At 54.5% G+C, this 17,318-nt stretch overlaps 1 protein-coding gene across 7 annotated transcripts in view; it reads left to right on the forward strand.

The window, feature by feature from the left end:
- Positions 1-5,438: 5,438 nt before the first annotated feature.
- The window catches only part of LOC144949699 (chromodomain-helicase-DNA-binding protein 7-like), a 120,830-nt gene continuing 108,950 nt past the window's right edge, over positions 5,439-17,318 (forward strand). For 3 of the 7 annotated variants that reach the window (XR_013640297.1, XM_078879716.1, XM_078879720.1), the window contains exons 1-3: positions 5,439-5,528; positions 8,656-10,177; positions 11,544-12,758. Coding sequence is in view for 6 of the 7 variants with exons in the window: in XM_078879716.1 (XP_078735842.1) it covers positions 9,011-10,177; positions 11,544-12,758 (2,382 nt within the window). In the remaining variant the exon portion in view is untranslated. Of the gene's footprint in view, positions 5,529-6,763; positions 6,943-7,740; positions 7,913-8,237; positions 8,369-8,655; positions 10,178-11,543; positions 12,759-17,318 lie in introns of those variants that run through there. The other 4 variants (XM_078879719.1, XM_078879717.1, XM_078879718.1 and 1 more) reach the window with 4 other exon arrangements.

Raw genomic sequence — 17,318 nt, forward strand, 5'->3', positions numbered from 1 at the left:
CGCCTGGCTCCCTCGCATCCACCTGCTTACAACGGCCGGTGCCCACCACACACGTGCACTGGCTCTTCGGCGATAACCATGACAAAGCGTCCGCATTACAATGGCGCAACCCTTCCTATAGGTGACTACGAACGAATAATCTTGCAGGATTTCTAACCATCGTAAGAGTTACGTGGACGGCTAGTCAAAGCGTAGCGCGTATTGCAAAGCCACGTGATCTGTGTGTACCATGAACTGCCTACCGTAAAGGTACGGGCGGGACTGCTGCACAAAGTGTACGATAGCCAACAACTGACGGCGCGTAACACAATATCGCTGCTCTGTGGGAAACAGTACTCGGCTACCATAAGCGACCATGCTCTCCACCCCATACTCCACCTGCGACAATACGGCGCCAATCCCGGTATAAATGGCGTCCGTATCCAACGTAAACGGCAAGGAGAAATCGGGGTACCGAAGGGGGGGGGGGGGGTGCGCAGCATGACAAATGCGGCCTCCTCCTCCTTCCCCCACCAAAACCTCTGGCCTTTCGCCGTGAGAGCGTGGAGTGGCTTCGCAATCGTCGCAAACTCGGGCACGAAGCGGCAGTAATACGACACGTATTACTGCCGCTTCGTCAGCCACTCACGCACTGCGGACCTCACCCACCAACGTGGGGGTCAGCCACTCACGCACACAGTCTTTGACGGGTCCGTGGTGATCCCGAACTCGCTAACAATGTGACCCAGGTAGCGAACCGACTTTTGCAAGAGGTAATATTTTGCGGGTTGAATTTCAAATTAGCCGCCCGCATTTTAACAATACCGCACGCAACCGCTGCAGATGTTTCTGGAACGTGCGTCCAAAGACAATCACGTCATCCAAATATATCAGACATGACTCCCATTGGAGCCCCAACAGTACCAACTCCATAAGTCGCTGGAACGTGGCCAGTGATAGCTGAGTGAAGCCCCATCGGAAGCACGTTAAATTGAAACAGCCCTTGCGGTGTCCGGAACGCGGTTTTAGGTTTGGAACTTTCATCCATGGGCAACTGTCAAAACCCCGATAAGAGATCCAGGGTGGAGAAAAACTGCGCCCCCGACAGGGCATCCAATGAATCGTCCATCCATGGGAATGGATATGTGTCCGCCATGGAGACTTTATTTAATTTCTGAAAATCCACACGAAAATTTTAACTCCAGTCCTTTTTAACCAGGACAATTTGAGCACCCCATAGACTGGTTGACGGGGAGATTATATCGGCGGCCAACATCTCGTTGACCGCCTGACGAACGTGGTCCTTATTTTTCAGACTAAACCGAAATGAGTTCTGACGAATGGGAGCGGCGCCACCCGTATCAATATGGGGATGAATCAAGGACGTGCGGCCAACATCAAATTTACCCTTACTAAATACATTGGAGAATTCCCGAAGCAATGCCCGCAACTCGCCCCTCTGCTCCCACGACAAATCCGGATTACCCACACACAACGGTTCCATCCACGAGTCATCCGACCTCGCTTCCCGTTCAACCGCGGCCACGATCCTTGGTTTCGGCGCCGAAATTTGGCAAATGGCCTCTTTCGGCATACTTTCGGTTCGGCCTAAAGTCAATTTTTAACTTTCGGTCTGGTTTCGGTTTCGGCCGAAACTGATATTGACTTTCGGTCGTCATTCGTCAACTGAAGATCTATTTTTAGAATATAGCGCTAGTGCTACGTCTATCACTCTGCCTATCGGCTGGTCAGTCGGCGCTAGGCAATCCTATGCGATAGGCTGCAAACACACACACGTCAGCAGCAGCTTGGGAGCGAGGTTACAGCCGCAACCATGGTCTCTGCTAATGTGTATACGACCGGTCAACAGACGGCAGTCTGTCTGGCTGAATGCAGAAAAACTGTTGTTTCTTAACTACAACATTCGTTTGTTTGGATATAATTACTAAGCAAGTAACACCTAAAGATTTGATATTTAGCGACTCTTACTGCAGGCTCTGAATGATTAGTTCTAGATTTATTTTTCATTAAAGTCGCATTGCATCATGACATATTTCATAAATCTTGTGTTCGGTAATTTCGGTTATATACCTTTCTGTTTCGGTCTCCGTCGAAAGTCTAGTTAAACTTTCAGTTTCGGTCTCGGTCGAAAGTATAGTTAAACTATCGGTTTCGGCCGAAAGTCAATTTTTTACTTTCGGTCTGGTTTCGGTTTCGGCCGAAACCAGAAATTTAGTTACGGTCGGCCTCTAACTCACGTACACACATGGGCTCGCTCTCAGAAACACAACAACAACAACCATTCGCCAAGAATCAAGTGGTAGTGATGTCACCACGGCGCTTGCGCCAGGCTAGGTGCACTCCGAGGCCACGTCAAGCCTTCTTCTTCCGCAGGGCTGATGTAGATGCAGAGCAATGACTACAATTTCACAATTCAGGTTGGTGAAGCCCAGCCAACCATGTCAAGAGCAGCGGAGTCCATCATCGCTGTGATGTCTCCTTCGGGGTCATTGCGTCGTTCCGGTCTGTTCTAGATGACCACAGTCGCACACTACTACTGGAGAGTTTTCCATTTTCCATTTGTGTATCAGGTATCCGCATCTGCCATCGTGAGTGCAGTGGATGCTGTTTACCGTAGACCATGAACAGCTTCGTGGAAATTTAAACCACAAGGATCTTATGGGTCTTTCACACGTCGAGGAATGCTCGCTAGCAGGTCACGGGACAGACCCAGGTACTGTGGGTTGACTGAGTTGACTAACAGATGCACCACCTGTGCTACCAACTGTGCCACCTCACTGCGTTGTATCCACCCCACGGAACCGTTCGTTGTTGTGTCAGTTCTCTGTCCTTAGCTGGGGATGGGTAATTGCCTCCGAACGTTATATATTTAATTTTAAGGTCACGGTTAAATGTTACGTGTGCTTGTCCAACACTGCCAACGCAGCAGCAGAATCAGCAAATTAAGGTATTGGCGGTATACCGGTGCACGATATAAAAAAACATTTATAGCAATAATTATTTATTTTACAAAACAACCGAAGCAGGATGCTTGTTGTAATGACTGGCGAAACGTCGTACTCGAATTGTACATGTTGTGGGTTTACTCTCCACACCGGTGTGCTGAACTAGTAACGAAATGGCACGTTTTGTTTACGTGACAAACCTTACTAATTGTTTGTGTCAGGTGGTGGCAGGTTTAACGACACATTTATATTTGCGCGATCTAACAAGCAAAGCCTCATGATATAATTCCCTTCACTCCTTTACTCACTGCGTTGACTACAGACGTGGACACGTGAGCTATCTTTATTTTGTCTTCAGTAACCTTAGTTATATTTTTAGTGGCGAATGCGGGGGGAGAAGCGGGGAATAATACCAAAAAGGTTGAGGCAAGCACGATTTTCGAGCACTTCGTCTTCGCCACGGTGATGGCAGCGCGCCCCGGTTGCCACCAGGTGGCGCTACCGGTCGGGACGAGGCTCCGTTTCAGAACACAGTGTGTGCGAGGCCCACCATTCCCCACGTGTGTGTGGGGGGGCCACCACCCCAACTCACTTGCGCCTCAACGTTCATTCCACTCACCACCAACCACAGGTGTAAGCTATGGCATGTTAACTAACACACGCCTTTCCTTCTGCTTTTAATTTTCGCTTCATTACACTATGCTTCAAGCGGCTGTTGGAAGTCGAAGGCAGTGGGTAAAGGTTCGTGCGCTCAATTTCATTTTTAGATATTTGTTTCGTTAGGCAAGCCACGGTCGATCCACTGCTGGATGGAGGCTTGTAATCATCATGAGCTATCGTCCACTTTGGATGACGAAGGCCTCACCATTTGTTTCGTCATTCGCCATCGTCTCTTCACTGCGTGATAAATGACGCGCGCACGTGTGTTTGTGCCTTTGAAGTATCGCTCCACGTTCTGGGAACCTTCAGCGAATGGAGCGAAACGTCGGACATCATAGGGAACACAACACGCGGTCATGGGAGAGAGGCACACTACAGCCCAAAACAAACCACGTTTAATTTCTGTGCAGCAGCACAACCGAGAAAACTCCCTGCGGTAGTAACACGTCCAGGACATTCTATGCAACAAAGATTCTAGTTTTTGGTGGCCACTTTGGATTTTTTTGGGCACTGGCGAATTGCCACCAAATCTGCGTCCCTCTCGTGCCGTGGCGGCTCGCGTCCTTTGCTGTTATGAGTTGGGGGGGGGGGTCACTTAAGGGATCCTTAGAGCGCCACCCCCGCCACCTCCTCCTCTTTAGCAGGGGTCGACAGGATCGTTTGAAACGAATTCTTGTTCAGAGTTTGTTTTGATCAACTCGTACTGACCGGCGTGGTGAAGAATGATAAAGGAACCACACACGACCCGCACAAACTTGTGTGAGGGCCTCATCCAGCAGTGGAGTGGCAAAAGGGGCTGTGCATGGTACGCGTTCAACGTTGTGCCACTGATGGCGGAAGGCCTTCCAGTAGAGGGAGCTCTAGAGAGCCCCTCTGGAGAGTTATTCTATCCCACAGTGAGTGGAGCGAATGGTGGAAATTCTAAATTTTCATGGCGGGGATCAGTGTTTAATGTTGTTCGTTGCTGGCACGTATTGTTTCTACCAATGCCTCTCTTAATGAGCAGTCAGTAATTGGCCAATGCACGTGCAAGTCAAACATAATTGGGCCACACATCCTCTCAGGGCTCTTGCGAGGATTTTCTGGATACATTTTAGTGACGCACTTTCTCAACCCACTGTTGGATGAAGGCATCTTCTACGTTATTTACGTTCATGGGGCTGGTTAGTGCGAGGCGGTGGGGGGAGGATGACACGCAGAACTGGTCCAGATGTCACTCGCTGGGATTAGCACATAGATTGATAATTATACGTTGCTTGCAAAGCCCTTTGTTGTCAATTACTTATTGTCATTGCGAGTTACTGTATCATCGGGCATGTTCCGTCGCTTCGGCGTGAGAGGCGGCGGCGGCGGCTTGGAGAGGCCTTCATCACGCAGCAGATCCACCGTGGCTGCTGATGAGTTCGAAGGACTTCACTTTCCATTAATTCCCCAACACGTGCTCACAACAATGAGCACTTTAAATCTGCGACGCACGTGTGAGGGGCGGGGTTCCGGTTGCAGACTCCCCCCCCCCGCTACTACCGGAACCCCGCCTCTTAACGCCCCCCCCCCGCCGCGTTCCTCCGCCTCTCGGCGGACCCAAATTAAAATACCCTAGAGCGCACGCGCACCCTCGCTCTCACCTCGTCCAATCATCTCACGTTTGGCCTTACCACGTGATCGGGGGAAGTGCCGGCCGCGGCGCCTGTTCGCTCTGGGAAATTAAATTAGATCCGAGCCCCTCCCACAACGGCTCACGTGACCACGCCCACCCACCCGACTCCTCCCCCACCCATAGCCCCTCCCCCTCCCCACAGCCCCCCCGCCCCTCACTCCCCGCGGCCCCTCCCCCCGGCTCCAGAGCCCGCGTCCAACTTCCCGACGGCGCGGCGCCTGGGAGCTCTGTCCGTCGGCCCTCTCGCCCTCCCGGGGCCCTCATGGGTAAGCGAGCCGGCTCGGCGGGGGGTACGAAGGTCCCTTCGCCTGCGGGGACAGTGAGGGGGGCCCTGGTTCCCCGGCCCCCCTCGGACGGGACCGCTGCCGTGCCTCTATCCCACCCCGACCCGGAGTCTTCTAACCCCATCTCATCCCGCTTCTGTTCTCCGTGTGGTGTCCCATCGTCTCCCACCATTGCCGCCTCCTGCCCATGCCGAGCCTCTCTCTCTCGACTTGCTCTCTGCTCTGTCTCTCTCCGTGTCCTCATCCTCTTTTACCCCCTCTTCGTCCTCCTCGTCACCATCTCCTCGTCCTCCTCGCCCGGGGTGTCCCAAATGGCGCTCGCCTCGACCGCCGCTCTTTTGTTGCCGTCCGCGTCGCTCCGCTCGCTCCGCCTCGCGACGATCTCGCCGGGCCCCTGAGCGGCCACCTCGTCGTGCTGCCTAGCGGCTCGCCTCTCCAATGGAGGGGTGTGTGGGGGGGTCCTCTACCCCCTCGTCTCCCCTGCGAGGGGGTGGAGAGCGCGACGAGAGAGAGAGGCGAGGGGGAGTCGCGCTCTGACAGACGCACGTGTTCGGGCCGCCACTCCACTCCTCCAACTCCCCCCCCCCTCCTCTCTCCCCACAACTCTCTAAGCCCCCCACCCCTGGTTTGTTCGTGCCCATGGGGGTAGAGTGCGCATTGAGGGGTTGTGGATCAAGGGGGGTACGGAGTTACAAGTGGGGTCGGCTTCCCGCGGACGGGACGACCCTGGCCTAACCCCGGCCGGGCCGGCATGGCCACCACCACCCCCTCCTCTATCCGAGGCTCGGCGTGGTGGCGCGGGGCCTACCGGCCTTTGTTCGCCCCCGAGGGGACACGAGGGGACCCCGGGGACTGGGATAAAGGGGGTAAGGGGGGGTTAGAGACGATACGAGGGGTCCTCTCGGACGGACAAAGACTGTAGGGGACAGACCCTCGAGGGCACGAGGTGGGGGTGGCGGGGTACTCGGGCGAGGGGGTAGAGTGACGAACCTCTTGGGGGTACTCCTGGGAGTCGGGAAAGGGGTGTGAGGGGACCCCAGGGAGTGAGGGGGCCCCATGGAGTGGGTCAAATGGGGGTAAGCGAGTCGGCACGAGGCGGGGGGGGGAGACGATAGGGGACGCGGTGAGCGGGTGCCGGTGGGCAGACCCCAGGGATTGAGTCAAGGGGGGTAAGGGGCGAGTCGGGGGGGGGGGTCCCTTTGGAGCGACACGGGGGAAGAGAGGGACCCCGGCGGGACCAGTGGATACCACGATCCCTCCGGAGTGGGGGGGGGGGGTCGTCTGCCTTTGTAGTCAAATAACAAGACGAACAACAAGACTCGAGGTGACATCGTAACGGCGACGGTTGTAGCGGTGGACGACGCACACGGACGCGTTGTTGTGAGCGCGGCGTTGAGTAGGAAGGAGAGTGGCGGTGGTGGTGTTTGTTGTTGTTGTTTGTTGTTGTTGCTGTCTCTGCGCGCCGCGCTGAGGGCACTAAAATGGCAGCTTTTGTTTGCGCCGCCGCCTCCTGCACCTCGCCGCGTCCCCCTCTCCGCGCTCTCCCCTCCGTCTCTTCCTCCCGCTAAACACGGGGGCCACACGGCAAGCAGCAGCATTACCCCCCCCCCCCCGCTGGCTGATGATGATGATCACGATGCTGATGGACGCGGTTCTTGCTGATGATTGTGGTGATGGCGGTGGAGGGTTGATTGAGGCAGCTGCTGCGTTTTTCCGCTGTGTTTGAGCGAGTGTCTCTGTACGTGTGGGTCGCATGTCACACACATTGAACGGATCCGAATCTGAATGTTTATTTCTACCGGAGGAATCCGATGAGCTGTCAAGCTCTTTAACACGGATGACTGTGGTGATGTGTAATCGCGCTGATACGAGGCTGCTGTCGCTGCTGTGTTCGGTGACTTTGATGGCCTGTCTGCGTTTGAACTGGTAATGGGGACCATGACGATGGTGGTGGTGATGTCCTTGCCGATGTTGGAGATGGTGCCGCTCATTGGCGATGGTGCTGCTGCTGGTGATGCATCTTTATGGCCACGGTAGTGACGATCGCGATGGGGGTCATGCTCACCGTTGTGTTCCGACCAAGTGTTGCCGGCCCCTGCACACCGACTGATAATGATGGTGATGGTAGTGATTGTGATGCCGCTGATGGTAATGATGCTGATAGTATAGTTGATGGTGATCGTGTGGAGGTCTCCACACTTAACTGGTGGTTGGTGGTGGTGGTGGTTGTGGTGATGATTCTGCCGATGCTGACAGTGGTGGTGGTGGCTGATGGGTGATAAGGCTGCTGCTGTGGCAGCTGCTGTTCCATCGCCTGTCCACATGAAAATGGAGAGATGGTGACGACGGTGATGGAAGTGACGCCGGTTGGTTTGGTCGAGTGGGGACTCGACCTCAAACTAATTTTGTTGTTTGAGACCGGCCGAGTCGTCGTCATATTCGGAGAATCCTAGCCAGCTCGGGCCGAGGGGGGATTGTGACGAGGGGCATGGGATGTGGTGGAACACGACGGTCCGTACTTCTTGTGGTGGTTGTTTTGTAAGGCTTGGGGGGGGGGGAGGTTGCAGATCCCGCCTCAACACTTTCCTCACAAAGTAATGCTACCCCTCCATTTAAATACAATTGTGGGTGCCCCCCCTCGCAATTTTAACTTGCCCCCCCTACCCCGCCACTCACTGCCCCCCCCCCCCGCCACCATCTCTCGCACTGGTCTGGCGGACCCCGTTTAAAATTTAATTTAAATGCTCTTTGTTTTACTCCTTCCCTTTCGATGGCCGCCGCCGCATCAAGGACACCGAAGTCTGTGAGGCACCCTTCTAGCCGTGCGTCTGTTTACGAAAGAAAATCTGTTGTGTGTAAACACGCCTTGCCTGTCCCCTATCGGAACCAGCCCGCCACTTAAATATTTCCATAATGTCCCCCCAAAGTGGTAAGTTATGGGACACTTTTTATTATTCATAAACATTTTCCTTATCTTATGGCTTCCTGAGCGAAGGAAGAAGGAGGGGGGGGGGTGGACGGTGATGTTGTTGACGGGGGAAGATGCACAACAACAAATTAAATTAAACCACGGTTGTTTATTTGTTCTTCCTCTTTCTTGTCTTTTCAGGAAATCGGTGAAATAGATGAGGGATTCCCCTTCCCCATCCCCTCCCCAAAAACATAAAAATAATAAATAACCTCCTCATCCTCCTCCCCACACCACCTCCCCACCTGCCCCACACACCCCCCCGGTCACCTCTCGAGAAAGTTTGGCCAGCAATGATGGCTTAGCGGCGGCGAGCAGAGGGGGCCTGCGCGCTGGCGTTGATGCCGTTGACTCGCAGAGCCAGCAGGAAGGCCAGTCGAGACGCGGACGAAGGAAGGAAGAGGAGGAGAAGGGAGAGGAGGGAGCCGTCCCACCACCCGCGCGGACGTGGGGAGGAGGAGGAGGAGGAAGAGGGACTGCGACGACGACGGGCATTATGGCCGACCCTATGATGGATCTCTTCGAAGATGGCAACATCTTCGACTCGGAGAGCCTGCCGGGGCTTGGCGCCGAGGCCTTCGCCGATGGTGGAGGTGCTGCTGCCGACCCCCTAGAGCAGCAGCTGCAGATGGAGCAAGGCTACGGTGGGATGCAGCAGCAGCAGTCTCAACAGCAGCAGCAGCCTCAGCACAAGCTACACCACTACGAGCAGTATGCGCAGTATCAGTCGCCCAGAAAGTACCCGCAGCAGGGGGAGCAGGGCAACGGGATCGCGGGGCCTCAGGGCCCGCAGTACCACCCCAACCCCCCCACCGGCCAGTACGGCCTGTGTCCACCCTACATGGATGCAGACCCTTTGTGGGGGGGGCAGGGCCCGGCCAGCGGGCCCCCTGCTCCTCCGCCAAACTCCAATGCGTACCACCAGGTTGGACATCCGCCACCGACTATGCAGACGCAGCAGCTTAGCTACATGCAACCTCACCACGACTATGCCTTACACCAGCAGCAGCAGCAGGGCCCAATGCAGCCTCCCCAAGGTGGGCCTCATCCGCCTGTGGGGCCGGGGCCACCGCCGCCACCCCCCCAGCAGAGGATGAACCAGTACGGGCCGGACGGCCGCAACCCGTACATGGGCAGCGTGGCGGTGCCGCACTCGCATGGCATGATGCCGCCCCACCAGGCGTGTGGCCCACCGGCCTACATGCAGGCCCCGGGGGCGCCCCCGCCGCCACCGCAGCAGCAGTATCCGGTCAGGGGTCAGACGAACAGCATGCCTCCGCCACCCCCTAACCACGGTGCGAGCAACTCAGGGCAGTTCCCTCACCCGTACCAGTACGCCACGCAGCCGCAGAGGCCTGCCAACCCGGGCGCAATGGGCCACGACGGGCCGCCGGCGGGCCACGGCTTCGTAGGGGGCCCCGGGAGCCCCCAGTTCCTGCGGCACGCCCAAGGGGCCATGAATGTACACCCTCTGAACCCAAACCAAATGAACCAAATGTCGGCTATGCAGAACACTGCGAATCCTCAGAGCCAGCCACAGTCGCAGCACACTCAGGGAAACTTCAGCGCGTCCCCCATGAAGGGAGGAGGCCTAAGCCAGCAGCCACTGGGACCCGGCCAGCAACCGAGCGGATTTCCCGTTATGCAGCAGCAGTCTCAACAGGTGAGCTCCTCCCGTGATTGAATGGATGAACGAATGGAATTAATTAATGAAATGCTTGCGAAGCGTGGCTGGGAGAGAGAGAGCACACGGTGATAGTTTGTAACGTCCGGAAAGTGGGATCTGTGGGGCCGTGGATTGGTTCCGATGGCTGATCACTCCGCCCCGTGTTGAGGACTACCAAACCGACCGTGGTGGATGAGACAACAGTGTTCAGCCACCACCGCAGTGCAGGTCACAACAGCACGCTCGCCCACCCACTCGCTCGTAATTGTATACACTCGCCCACACTCATCCACGCTGCAGGGGTACAACCGCACACTCAACCACCCACTGGCACTTACACACTCACCCACTCATCCACACTGCAGGGGTATAACTGGACACCCCCTCACCCCCTGGTAATCTTGCACACGCACCCACTCTCTCATCCGCACTGCAGGTCACAACTCTTCTTGCTTGTTTCCCTCACGCTGTCCTTATTTGGAATTCCCTCCCATTGTCTCTTTCCCGAATTTCCATTCGTAACCTTGCCCAATTCGAGAAACTGTGTTCACTCTTATCTGTGACCCCTGTGGGCGTGATATTTTATTGCTGGCCGCCGTAAGGTGTGTTGGATAAAAAAAACTGAAGGCAGCTTGTATGGCACTGCACTGCTCAGGTGTCGATGAGTTTTTTTTAGCAAACATAGGCAAACAATTTAAATTCACGGCACTGGCGTTACACTCACAAGTATTGTGCCGCACCAACGTCACAGTTTTGTTAAAATATCCTGTATGGATCTCACTTTTAAACGTCTTGGTGCTGAATAACTTTATACCGTTGAGGTCCGTTTTTATATCAAGTTGGTTAAACTTAGGTTTTCAAACTTTTGCTAGAAATCTTACTTAAAAAAAAAATGCACGTGCTAAAAATCATCTAGATTTATTTACAATTGTTTATATTCGAATCTGGGCCCGTTCTTTTCATGGGGTTTTTTTTCCCCGCTTAATTCGGATTTGTGCAGCGTCTGAATGCAACGCTCCCGTTTCACACTGCTGCGGTCATAGATGGGTTCCAAAAACGTCTTCCCGGTGTCGCTAAAGTTCTACAGATCTGGTCGTACTTACCTATCGGGATTGTAAGAGTCACTCCCCCCCCCCCCCCAACTTGATTATACAATTCCTTGGGGTAGGGAGGTGTGGAGGGCAGTTGCGTCTTATAATCCACCAGAGATTCCGGTGCCCGTGGGAGTTAATCAGCGGAGGTTTTGACTTCGGATGTGGATGCCGTGACCGGCGGAGAGATAGATCACTGGGGGGGAGGGGTGGGGTTGGAGGGGGGGTCGTTACCGGTGTCCCCAACCTTTGGCGGTGCTCGTGTGTGCCAGGTGACAATGGTGGGCACCGCTGGGCCTCAGCCTGCCTCCAGCGGCGGTGGCATGGTGGCGCTGTCGGGCCAGCGATTTGTGCTAGCGCCGGCCCACTCGGGCCCACCTCATCAGGGCCCACCTCACCAGGGCCCACCTCATCCTGGGCCACCCCATCAGGGACCTCCTCACCAGGCTCCCCACCCAGGACCTCCTAACCATGGTCCCCACCCGGGCCCTCCTCACCAAGGCCCCCACCCGGGCCCTCCTCACCAAGGTCCCCACCCAGGCCCTCCTCACCAAGGTCCCCACCCGGGCCCTCCTCACCAAGGTCCCCACCCGGGCCCTCCTCACCAAGGTCCCCACCCGGGCCCTCCTCACCAGGGTCCCCATCAGGGCCCTCCTCACCAGGGTCCCCACCCGGGACCTCCTCACCAGGGTCCGCCTCACCAGGGACCCCCCCATCATGGGCCTCCTCACCCAGGTCCACCTCACCCAGGACCTCCTCACCCAGGACCTCCTCACCAGAGTCCTCACCAGGGATCCCCTCACCAAGGGCCACCTCATTCGGGCATGACTCACCAAGGCCCACCTCACCCAGGATCTCCACATCCAGGACCTCATCCAGGTCCTCATCAGAGTCCTCACCAAGGACCCACTCACCTTGGTCCTCCTCACCAGGGTTCCCCTCACCCGGGACCCCCTCATCATGGCCCACCTCATCAGGGTCCTCACCTGGGACCTCCACATCATGGCCCACCTCACCAGGGGCCTCTACACCCTGGGCCACCTCACCCCGGCCCCCCTCACCAGGGACCCCTCCACCAGATGTCACCTCATCAGATGTCACCTCACCAGATGTCTCCGCACCAGATGTCACCTCACCCTGGCCTACCACACCCGGGCCCACCTCACCCGGGCCCCCACCACCAGGGTCCCCACCACCAGGTGCCACCTCACCAGATGCCACCTCACCCAGGCATGCCTCACCAGGGCCCTCTGCATCAGGATCCCTACCACACAGGCCCACCCCACCAGGGACCCCCTCACATGGGGCCCCTCCACCCGCACATGGGCCCCCACCACCAGGGGCCCCCCATGCAGGGCCTACCCCACCCGGGCTTGGGGGCAGCGCCGTCTTCGGCGGGGCCCGTCAACCAGCAGCAGCAGCCGCCCCCCATGCAGATCAAGCTCCAGATAAAGCTGCAGCCTAAACAAGGCCCTCCAAGCACGCAGGTGGGTTATCCGCGCATCGCGAGCGCCGGCGGTGACGGTGATGGAAATCTGCGCGGTCGTCTCTTCTTACGTAAATCTTCCCGGCACTATTTTTTGTTGTTGTATAAGTGAATATCAAGAGGGGAAAAATAAGCAAGTAACGGCAAAAATTGGTATTTGGTTTAACCGTTTGCGTGGGGGGGTTAGCGCGGTTGCGCCGCGCGGCTCTGAATGTTTTTGTTTTCTGGGCAGTCTACCGCGTGGCGCGCCGACGTTTCGACCCTCGTACGCACAGTTGTTGAAAAAAACCTGCCCTGCCCCCCCCCACCCCCCAAAGTGTCGGTGTGCATTCCTCGTGAGCGGAATTCAGTTATTTTTCGCTCGACGTTCTGGAATTGGGAGCTCCTTCAGGAACCGAACGGCGTGCGGCGGAATGAACTGCAAGAATGATTTGCTGGGGTTTCTTTGTAATTTATATGAATATATCCACCCCCCTCCCCCCCTGGTCTTTGCACCTGATTGGCTCACAAGTGATGACATCGCATTTATCCCTCTAAGACTGAAACAGGAGGATTTCTCCAAAATTAATGGCTGCCGCGTGATGATGCCGGTTGTAATTACCGGCGAAACATTGTACTCAAATCGTAAATGTTGGGGGTTCACTCTCCATACACCAGTGTGCTGTACTGGTAATGAATTGCCATGTTTTGTTCACGTGACAAACCTTACTAATTGGCTGTTTCGGGTGGTGGTGTGTTTTACGACACATGTATATTCACGCCATCTCGCGTAAAATAAAGCTCTTATAGTTTGAGGATTGAATTTCTTCAGCTGCGTGAACATTTCTCAAACGTTTTCGGTTTTTAACCCAAAAGAAAAAAGAAATGTTTTCTCTTTTCCCCCATCGGTTGGTTTGTGAAATCTAACGCGGCGTTTATTTCGTTGAAGAGATTCTGCAGATTTCTTCCTCGGAGTGCTTATCACACTGCTGCTGCTGCTGCCTTGGCAGAGAGATTTTCTTTCACGATCAGCGGACAGCGATAGAAGGTTGGGGTGGGGTGGTGTGGGTGAGGGGGGGGGAGGTTTGTCAGCGTTTGGTTTCACGGCGGGTATGCAGCACAGCTGGCTGAGAGCGCAGCAGCGGCGTGTTTTTGTTGTGCTTAAACCACCTCACCCTCCCCCCCGTTTTTAGGTCACTTGTTGTCGTTTGTTTTCGCCAAAACTTCGGACGTTCCGTTCCGCCAGAGAGAGAGACGGAGAGACCTACTGCACAACGTCGCGTATCCGGCCCGGCCAATTATCCGCTGCCGCCCGCGCCCTCAGTGCGTGCCGCCACTCGTCCTTCTGTCGGGATGTTCGCAAATGTGACCTCGTCACGTGCGCTGCCATGTTGCTGATCTCGTGTGCATTGGCTGCTAATGCACAGCGAAGGATTTCCCGTTACCCCCCCTACCCCGTCCGGCGTCCGAAGCGGCGCACGCTTTATTTGTGTCCGGTAACCTGTTTGTTGTGCATGGCGGCATAAACCGTCGCATTACATGGATGTTCACGTGCACGCGGACCTTTCCGCATATTCGCCTATAACCCGTCCAACCTTGGATGACCAGTGGTGTGGGGGGGGGAGATGTAATGATGCGTCGAGCAACCGGCAGACGTAGCACGCCAGGGCGTGCGTGCGGATGAACGTTTTTTTATTTGAGTCGGATTTCACGTCCCCGTCGCATGCGTATGTGTTACGTTCAGGCCGTCGGAGGGAGCAAGGACTGTACAAACGGGGCTTCGGAGACTAAATGCTAACCAATCGAGTCTTGACTTGGGTTCGCGTGGTCGTGCCGTACGACCCTCCAATGGGGTCGTTAACCGCGGTTCGTTGCGGGTACCATGTCCGACTTTTTGCTTCCCATGCCCTCTCCCCGGTAGCTTCTTGCAGTGCTCAGGGGGGGGTGTGGGGTTCGATGGGAGGGGGGGGAATGTCTTCAGAAATGTAAAGAAGCTCCCGAGCACGTGGAGTGCAACGTTAGACATGGTGGGTTCGAAATTGCGCCAAACAACGACATGCGCTCCAACGTGAGCCGCTCGCCTCGGAGCTGCGCGCGTCGTATAAGGACCCCTCAAATAGTTCTCTGTTTGCCTGGGAAGGCTTCACTGAGTCTCAAGGCTCTTTCAGGATGGGTTCTGCAGTGGCATGTTGGGACAGTTCCGTAACGAGTGTGTGCTTGCGTGCTGGGTGTGTGCGTGACTGTCCGGTGACCTCCTGTCAGCAGCGAGCCTTCGACACTTCACCTGGCCTCAAAGTGCACCTGGCCTGGCGCAGGCGCCGTGGTGACGTCACCGTCGCTTGGTGGCGAATTGCAGCTGTTGCTATTGGCGTTGTGTGTGTGACTTGTGAATGAGTGCGCGTGGAACTTTGGTTCTCGCGATCGGTGGTGAACCTGAACCATCGCGTGGTGCGGTGGAGGCCGGGAGATCACAATTGGCCGCTCTCTAAAAGAAGTTTAAATTTTTTATGATGTGAAACCCAGACAGCGACGTCCTTCTGGCCTGGTTTGTTACATTTTCGGATTTGACCGTGCGTGCCCAGGCCGGTTGTAAACAAAAAAGTTATATTTAAAAATACTTTTTTTAAAACACACTTTAATGAAATGTACCGTACGAGTAATGGCAGAACTCCACGACTCCAGGAAGTGGCCCCGAAGCTTGCCATAACGTAAGGGACTGTGGTGATTTATAGCCAACGTCAGTTGAGCGTGGACAATTAGACCCAAGCCAAAACATAACATATAAAACAGATGGTTTAAAAATATTTGTTTTATTTTTAATGATAGAATTTGTCATCAGTATGACGTAAGTATACCAAGTTTGCAGTCTACCACATTGGGAAGTGGGTTAAAATTGGGTTACAAGATTTGAGGATATGACAACAACAACAACAGAGTTAAATAAAAGCGTGTAAAAAAAGGGATGGTAATGTGGACGTCCTCCGCTGAGATGATTAAATCAATCCCCTGTGCAGGTGGTAGATCTGCTGTTGCATAGCTAGATCCGAGAGCCTTGGGAGGAAGCATTCATGCAGCAGTGGATTGACCACGGTCTACGATTATAACAAAAAATGTGGATTAGACAAACACGGTTATATAAACAGATGCTGGTCACTGAGTGCTGTGAATTCTAGTGATGTTCTAGAAGGGAGAGCTGACATTTGCCAAAATTACAGCTGCTTAATTGGTTTTACTCATGGGGCAGGGTCAGCCTTAAGTTCTACACTGCTTAAGTCGAGTAGCTAAACGCTTAAACGTAGCAACCCCCATCATCACCAGTGAACCAAGTAATTCGCCTCCCGTGCAGTGTGACGCTGAAGCCAATGGAAAGCAAGGCTACGCTCACATCCGGTTACCAGTAAACAAAAGCAGCATGGGTGGGGGAAGGAGATTTTTGTTACCTGACCTCACAACATTTAAGTTGGCTGCCCGCTTGACCCCCTCCGGCACGGGGAGCGAAACGTCGGACACGGTGCTGGGCAACACGCGGTACAACCTGGAAACCCATCGGCGGGGGGGGGGGGGAATGTTATAAAAAATAAATTCATTTGGCAGTCGGTGACACGCACACGCGCGGAGTGGTCTCGGCGTGTCCCCCGTTAGCTCCGTGTGCCTCGGGCGTGGAGGGCGGGAAGGCGGAACGGATAGCAATCGTTTCCTCGGGCATTCCAGAATCAGAATGGTTTTTTTCTTTATCCTGGAGAAATCCCGATGAGCTATGAAGCTCTTTTTCCACAGATGCCCAGGGGGGGGTCACCCTGTGTTGACACGGTCACTCTCTGGAAATGGCCTCCTCCTGGCACACGCTCGCAGAGCCTCTTTGTGACGGGCTAAGGGCACTTGCGCGTGCGTGCAAGTGGGTTTTTATTTTTTATTCCAGCTGTGGATGCGCGCGTTACGCATTTAGCACCCAAAGTCAATTAAAATAAAAAAAAATAGTGAAACGGTTCGCATTTCATTACGGGATTCTCACATTAAGGCCCTAATTAATTTACAAGCGGGCGCATGCAGGAGTGCTGCTGATTTAAAGGGTTTTCGCTCCCGTTATTTGCATTTAAATTGTGGAAGGGGGGCTCGCGGGAGGGCGGGCGTTGGGGTTTTAGCGGGAAAGTGAGTGTGAGAGGAAGGGGGGGGGGGTACGGTGTGCTCTCGTTATTCGTGAGGAATGCTTGAATTAATTACTTAATACGTAAATAAGCAATTAAATATATGGGGAATTATCGTAACGCAAAAATAAGAATTGGTTGTAAGAAATATAAAGTAAATAAAAATACATATTACATGATGAAATAATAGTTTTTGAATGAATTTACCTTTATCTCTCATCACTTTATCCCTGATCACTTTATCTCTCATCACTTTATCCCTGATCACTTTATCTCTCATCACTTTATCTCTCATCGCTTTATCTCTCGTCGCTTTATCTCTCGTCGCTTTATCTCTCATCATTTTATCTCTCATCGCTTTATCTCTCATCGCTTTATCTCTCATCACTTTATCTCTCATCACTTTATCTCTCATCGCTTCATCCCTCATCATTTTA

The sequence above is a fragment of the Lampetra fluviatilis genome, chromosome 54, assembly GCF_964198595.1.
Source record: "Lampetra fluviatilis chromosome 54, kcLamFluv1.1, whole genome shotgun sequence".
In the NCBI taxonomy this organism is placed as follows: domain Eukaryota; kingdom Metazoa; phylum Chordata; class Hyperoartia; order Petromyzontiformes; family Petromyzontidae; genus Lampetra; species Lampetra fluviatilis.